The sequence below is a fragment of the Aegilops tauschii genome, chromosome 2 (genome assembly GCF_002575655.3).
Source record: "Aegilops tauschii subsp. strangulata cultivar AL8/78 chromosome 2, Aet v6.0, whole genome shotgun sequence".
Lineage (NCBI taxonomy): Eukaryota > Viridiplantae > Streptophyta > Magnoliopsida > Poales > Poaceae > Aegilops > Aegilops tauschii.
The window spans coordinates 70,009,619-70,016,758 of NC_053036.3; the positions used below are offsets into that span (position 1 = coordinate 70,009,619).

The 7,140-nt window shown below is 45.4% G+C and overlaps 1 protein-coding gene across 2 annotated transcripts; it reads right to left on the bottom strand.

Moving 5' to 3' along the window:
* Positions 1-291: 291 nt before the first annotated feature.
* Positions 292-6,690, bottom strand: LOC109783374 (small RNA 2'-O-methyltransferase-like). 2 transcript variants are annotated; one of them, XM_040401625.3, is made up of 9 exons: positions 5,824-6,690; positions 5,225-5,317; positions 4,221-4,678; positions 3,877-4,125; positions 2,728-3,620; positions 2,493-2,644; positions 2,304-2,420; positions 2,074-2,202; positions 292-1,762 (listed from the first exon to the last, which is right to left on the bottom strand). In XM_040401625.3, the coding sequence occupies exons 1-9, from the start codon at positions 6,070-6,072 to the stop codon at positions 1,325-1,327; spliced, it is 2,778 nt and encodes a 925-aa protein (XP_040257559.1). In that variant the 5' UTR covers positions 6,073-6,690; the 3' UTR covers positions 292-1,324. The 2 variants fall into 2 exon arrangements, with proteins under 2 accessions (XP_040257559.1, XP_020197570.1); XM_020341981.4 differs by having other exon boundaries at positions 2,493-2,673; positions 2,721-3,620.
* Positions 6,691-7,140: the final 450 nt, after the last annotated feature.

Genomic DNA, 7,140 nt, shown 5'->3' on the forward strand with positions numbered 1-7,140 from the left:
AATGGTAATCTTCAGATATTGCTTCGTCAACTTGTAATATTTCAGTTCAGATACTTTATGTAACTTTTATGCACCGATGTTAGTGGGAGAGATAGTATTGGTTAAATGATGAATTCCGGTCCATTTTCCTCATAACCATCAATTTAATTTTGTATGCACTTTTATTTTCAGCCTTTATTTATTTCTAAAATACGAAAAAATATTTCCAATCACAATATACATTATTGTTACAACTAGGAAAGCTATTGAGGTTGACACCCTTATTCGAGTTGTTGTTGGCACAAGTGAAAGTTTATTTGTGTTGCAGAGTTCATGATTGATATAGGAATCAATGCTTCCACATATTGATACATTAGTATCTAACTGAGGGAAAACTTGGTGCTACCTACATACCTCGAACTTGGGGCCCAACAACTGCAACAAGGCAAATTAGCTGGAGCAATAAGCACCCACTGGGTAGGAGGGGTTGGCACCAAAGCCTATACGATGTTCACCTCTCACACGTACTTCCTTAGGGCTTCTCTTGGTCCTCCTTCCATGCTCGAGCCACCGAGCATGACGTTCACGACGCAGGTCCCTTGAAGGGGGCTCTGCAACCATTAGAGTTTCTTCATTCACCATCATCATGACATTGACGTTTGGATCATGCAGGGGCGTCTGCTCTTGCTTCAGGTGCTCAGGTGGAACGAGGACACCCCTTTCGGGCATGCTTTGGCGCCCCGAACTCCCTCTGGTCACTCATCCGATTATCACCCTTTCGCAACCTCCCTTCTGCTAAATCAATGAAAAGTCAATTCAAAAAAAAAGTGGGGAGCTTTGCTGAGAGCGGCAAGCCGATGTTGCGACTGCGGATGGTGCTGCTGCGATGGCAAATCACGGGCGACATAACAGTTGGTGGAGGATTTTTCTTTTCGCAGCATGGTGTGTGGCGAGAGACTAGCGGGACCTGCGATCCTGAGCATAACACAGCTGCAATTGGCTGGGGAGACTGATCGAAGCCTCTGATCGATCAACCGACGCCAAGCGTCCTCCTTTTGCTTGAGGCACCAGGGCTACGTACTCTTTCTTCATCATGCAAAAGCACGCTGCAAAAAATAGTCAACTAGTCATTTTGCCCACTACAGAATATTCAGTTTTCTACCGGGATTAGAGCCATCGCAAGGGGTAGGTTCGGAGCAGCTACTGCAACTATTTAGTTCAACGCGGTAGATATCCAGCAACACACTCTGGGTGCAGTATCAAACTGACAAGTTAGTAAGAACCAGCCTCGTCATCTCGGGTAGGAGACGGCCGGTGAGTCAGGTAATATTACCTCCGCCCAAACTCAGTGAGACGGTATAGATGCGTTCGGCCATTCCCAGAGAACTTCATAAGGTTGATGCGAATCATCCTCGTTCAGGGAAGATTCACCTTGATCTCTCGCCATTCTTCTGAAAACAGCAATCTGGGAAGCATAGCCAGGTTCGTCGCTCGAGCTGCCGACGCCACTGAACTCCACAGTGTAGTTGTGGCTTGCAGCGAGGCCGGTAGCCCAGCGCTGGAACTGGGACCTCGTCCACTCGAACTTGTGGTCATGGTTGCGGAACTTGCAAGGTCCAGCGTTTTCTTCCTGCTCCTCTTCCTTGTTTGGCAAAGCTGACCTCTGGAGGATAGGGTTGTATTCGTAGTTGGGTGTCGAGACAATGAGCACCGCCGGACAGAATGAACTCAATGCAACGTTGCCGAATAAACTTGCTTGGTCCTCCTCCACATGCTCAATCACCTGCAGTTTACTTCGGTTAGTCGAAAAAAGTGCCTAAACAAAACCAACATGCAAGGAATGTACAAGCATTTCCGGGTACATTTTATGCAGAATAGGTTACTGATTACAAACATCCTTCTGGTATGTTGTCTTGCACATAAAGGAACTAACTCCCGCGTTCACTCCTACAGTAATTCTACATCAAATCCACATCAGGAACTAACAACCCATATGCACAGATCAATTCTAGAACAAAACCAAGCCTAACGTTTTACATACATAACAAAACCAAACAAGAAGATACAAACAGTTCAAAATGAGTACTCAGCTACCTCAAGACAGGTGCCAATATCAAACCCATATAAGCGAGAATCAAAATCTGTTACTGATCCATGATAGAGCACAGCTGTTGGAACACTAGTTTGTAACAAGAGTTTCTTGCTAAGCTTCTGATGAAGGCTCTGCAATGTCAGATAGAGGTGAAACAAATCCAAATATAAATCATTGAAAAGGAAAAAAAATGGTTCAAAGAGTAAACAATTATTTGAGCATGACTTTGAACCTTTGCCGCTCTTGTAAGACCCTTTCGAGAAATATCAACACCAACAATTTTTTCAAGGGTTGTTGGATGCTCTAACAGTGAGTCGAGAAGACTACCAGATCCACAACCAAAATCAACCTGAAAAAATCAGCTTTAATAGTGACAAGCCAATACTTGTAAATAAGGAACTAGGATGAAAGTAATATTCACCAATGTTGTGGCATGCAGCTGATTGATGTGCCGAACAGCAAATTCAACTCTCTGTTTAGATAAAGGAGGATTGAACAAGGCCTTCTCCATTCTATCTTCTAAAGGTTCAGTTACTTGCAACACCTTTACGGAGAACTCCAAGACGCAGCTGTCTGCAAAGATGTTCAAATGTAGGAAGGATCTTGAAGCTCAATTCCAACAATCATAGATAACTGTCAGACCAGTAACAACTCACCAGCTGCAGCCAGGCTCAAATCCCTATCAGACAGTTGATCTACAAAGCATGCACTTTGATTAACTGAGAGTTGAGTTGCACATGATTCAAGCTGATTCCTTACAGCTCCAGCCCCTATCTCAAACTCAAACTCATTATTGACTTCTAGGAGATATCTCGTTCTGCTGTCCTTCATAAACAGGTGAACACTGTAGCTTATGCAAGCCAACGATCCATGGGACGGAAAAACACCAGAATCTTGACCATCAATGTCTGTCAAAAATGCACTGCTTTCAAGCTGCTGATATGATGTATCCATGGAAAAATATCCAACTGCGTTGCATGTTCTTGAGTCACCACCACTTGTCTTGCCATAGACAGATAAGCACATTGCAAATTCTTGTAAAAATATATTTGGATATATCGTGAAGCCATCAGTGCTCTTAGGAAGATAGAACTTCTCCACAGGCGTGTTCAGCTGCTTAAAATAACGATTGAACCAAATCAAGACCTTCAACGCAGAATTCTGAATAGCATCAGTTTCCTTGCTCCAGCTATAATCTGTAGAATACTCTAGTAAAAGCTCCCTCTTCTTTGAATATATTTTGACAGAGCACTTGAACATGTCTGGGTTTTCCTTGGCAATCCTTCCATCATTTGCGCACTGATTTCCTGCGGTTGCTTTCGGTGACCCCATCTCTTCAGAGCCCACTAGGACATTACAGGATGCACTTACCCCATTGGCAGCGAAATGGGGTTCTGATAGCCTCTGGAGGCGACAGAAAGAACAAAGGAGATCTCGTGGAGAGGGGCCTTTCCAACTGGTACGAGTATAAACACACGGAAGCTCTGCCACAAGAATCGAGTCCTTGGAGATCTTGTAAATTCCATCAGGTAATTTTCGCAGAAGAATCCTGAGGATCCAAAAGCATGTTACATAAACAAAATATAAAATAGGGCGAGAAAGAGTAGTTCCTACAAGACAGAGAAAAACAGTCTCAAAATTGAAGATAAGTAGAACACAATGGAGAGAAACTGATGAATGACCGGCATCTACAGCTAGATTACGATTCCCTATAGATCGTTAGCTGGTGTATCACTTATTCATAGAAGATTGCAGTTTTGCTGCAAACACATAGCATACAAGTGAAATCGTCAACAAGCTTGTACCTGTAATAGGTACATAGATTGACATGATCAGTTTGAAGTTCTGTATCTCTCCTTGTGTATCCAACATTTGCCAAAACTGCATCTCCATAAATTGTTTGGCCAGAAATGTAGGAAGCTCGCTTATTTATTACGCAGTTCATATTGCGATCTCCACGATCATCCACCAATTGTTTTGATAAATCAGAAACAAATTGTACATCCGGAGCTGGGAAATAAAACCTCATCTCAGGAGATGCTTTGTCAACTGTTCTGCAGTAAGAAAAATGCTTTAAACTGTCAGCACAACCAATTTGCTGTAAAGGTTCAGAAATCAAGACTTCACCAATCACAGACTCTGTGCTGACCTTGAGACAAGGACATGAGATGAATCAGTTGCAGAGAGCTTCGATGCTATATCACCCATGTAATGTTCATTCTCTGATATATTAAGGCTTACCATCTTAGGTTCATCCTCCATCACACAAGGAATAAGAACTGCTTCTACTCTTATGGGATCTGAAATACCAGACCAGCGCTGAAGTGCCAAATCAACAGCCTCAGGGGAATAAGGCCTTTGACTCTGAATCCACAAGTTTCTGCTACTAACAGATACACCAAGAGATTGTTTGGCAGCATTATAGATCATTGAAAGAACCAAGAGAGGATCAAATTCTGCCTTAGGGTCAATAATTTTACACAATATATGGACCTTAACATCACAAGCAACAATAGCTGAAATAGGTAGCTTTCCAAGGAGGTCCCCAGTTCTTCTGAGTGTCACACTCAAGTGCCCAACAAGAGGATGATATGATGTGGGGAAGTTCTGAAATGAAGCATAGAAGCCTTGTTAGAATAGGTATTGAATAATTGGAACTGAGAAGGATATCGTAGACAAATAAATGTGTGCTTCAATTAACATCTAAAATTCATAGAGAAAATGATTGAGACTTCAAGACCTATATTTAGATATCATATTGAAACACGTGCTCCGACATGATAAGAGAATTGTCAGAGAGTGTAAAAACATGAACACAAAAGTGCCCAAAGAAAAAAATGACAGTATGTTCTGTCAGTCTGTCGTTTACAACAGATAACCATAAACAAGATATATCGCTTCGTCAATGAAGGTCCTCATTATCAAACTCTTATAAAAATATTAACAATAGTTATTAATTATGCCCTACGAAAACAAGCTAGCCATCAAATGCAAGGATCCCAGTGCCAGGAGAGGGGAAGATAGAGTTCCCCTGAAATGGGCAACACCATGAAAATACCAATCTACCTTTTTCTTCCTATGAACTTAGATTTGTACATAACTTAAATCTTAAACTTTGAAGATACAATACCAAGATCAGGCAAAAATACGGACCTCCTCTGTAAAAAAGCGAGATATCCGACGAATAAGTTCCTTCCAAGCTTCTTCAGGTGTATTAGGGATATTTGATGTGGGCTGAATACCAAGCTACAATAGGAAAAAAAATGATTATCATAACTTGCCCATAGCATGAAGAACATTGCACATCATGGAACTATGTTATACAGGCCAAATAGCTAGCTACCTAACCTATCGCACAAAGGAACTAGGTAATTGCACACCTTCTTACTGAAGTTCCTGATCATTGTTTATGAGAATTATCAGTAGAAAGGGCAACGAAAGATGGGCTACAGTACACAACTCATTCACCAAGGATGGATTCTTCAAACTGGGTTACTGACCTCAGAAGCCAAATGTTCGTATCTAAGATACGTACAAGATAGCATTGCTGACTAAACATAATGGGGCACTTCATGCCAGAAAGAAACAACTGAATCTAGAGAATTGCAACTAGTCCTTGTCCCCCTTTTCAGGTAAGACAGCCTAATAATGTTACAAACACACCCTAAAGCCCCAGCGGTAGAAAACTTGGCAACCTACATGCATAGGGAGGAAGCAGAACCCCACGCCGCCACCAGCCCTAACCGGTTTACCTTTTCGATGGCGATCTGCGCGGCGGCCTGCTCGGCGTCCTTCTTCCTGGCGAAGGTCCCCGGGGTGGAGACGCTGAGCACCCCGGGGATGTCGAGCTGGCAGCGGTAGACGCACCTGGTGCTCTGCGGCAGCGCGAGGCCGGGGCAGACGCCGTCAACGGCCTCCCGCACCTCATCCACCCTGTAGACTGCCTTGGCGCCGTACCTCTGGTGGATCATCGCCTTGGGCGTCGCCGTCGCCGTCGGCATTGCGACTCGTCTCGGCTTCGATCGACCCCCGCCGCCGCCTCACCGCGGCCACAGGCAGCCGCGCCCAAATCCTCCACAGGCAGAATCGATCGATCGATGAGGGCGGAAAAGAATGAATTTGCGACCGAGGAGTGGGAATGGAATCGGAGGGGAAAGGACGGATCACGAATTAGTGGAGTTAAACCCCAACCGTGAAGAGGAGTCGAGGCCTCGAGGGGTTGGGTGAAAGGAGGCGCTTCCGTGCGGTGTAGGGAAAAAAGGTTTAGGTTCAGCCGGATGATACAAGGCGGGTACGGGCGCCGGCGCACCGGCACAAATTTGGGCCGGTCAGCGCGTGACCGTACGATGCAAAAACTGTTAGCCGTCAGATCTACTCGTCGCTTCGTCAATCTCCATCGTCTTCCTGCAGAAAAATTGCAGCGCCAGGAAGGGGGACAGGCTATAGCGAGCGCCGTCGACACCACGCTGTACCCCGCCAGAAAATGGCTGAGCTTCAAGCACCACATCGGCGTTCCTCGTCGCTGTTGGGCGCCCTCGTCGGCCGTCCGCGCTTGCCGGAGATCCGCGCTCGCCATGGATGCAGCTCCGCCGCCCGCGCTCGTCGGAGATCTGCGCTCACCATGGATGCAGCTTCGCCGTCCGCGCTCGCCATGGATGCAGCTTCGCCGCCCGCGCTCGCCATGGATGGATCCCGCCCTTGCCGCCCGCGCGCGCCATGGATGCAGCTCCGTCTCGCTGGCGATTGACTGGTTCTAGCAAATAGAATTGCCCGTTGTAGCATTTTTCGTTGTTGGTCGTAGAAAAATGGAGACACGGTTGCAGCAAAAAAGAAACGTCGTCGTTGTCGCTGGTTGTAGCTCGCCGTTGCAGGTAGCAACATTTGCATTCTAAAAATGAACAGATGTAACAAAACCCGTTGCCGAACGTAGCAAATACCTACGACGGTTGCAGCAAAAAGTCGTCGTCACCGTCGCAGTTCGCAGCTCGGCTCTGATGGATGTAGCAAAACATTACGCCGGTTGTAGCAAAACGCGATGCTAGTTGTAGCAAAACCGCGACGCCATCTGT

Bases quoted from the DNA above. Each gene is read 5' to 3' on its own strand.
- LOC109783374 (XM_020341981.4), bottom strand. From the start codon at position 6,072: ATGCCGACGGCGACGGCGACGCCCAAGGCGATGATCCACCAGAGGTAC. The intron at 4,126-4,220 runs GTCAGCACAGAG...TTCTTACTGCAG, and splicing joins TCTCATGTCCTTGTCTCAAG to AACAGTTGACAAAGCATCTC. The intron at 2,203-2,303 runs GTTCAAAGTCAT...CTGACATTGCAG, and splicing joins GTCTTACAAGAGCGGCAAAG to AGCCTTCATCAGAAGCTTAG.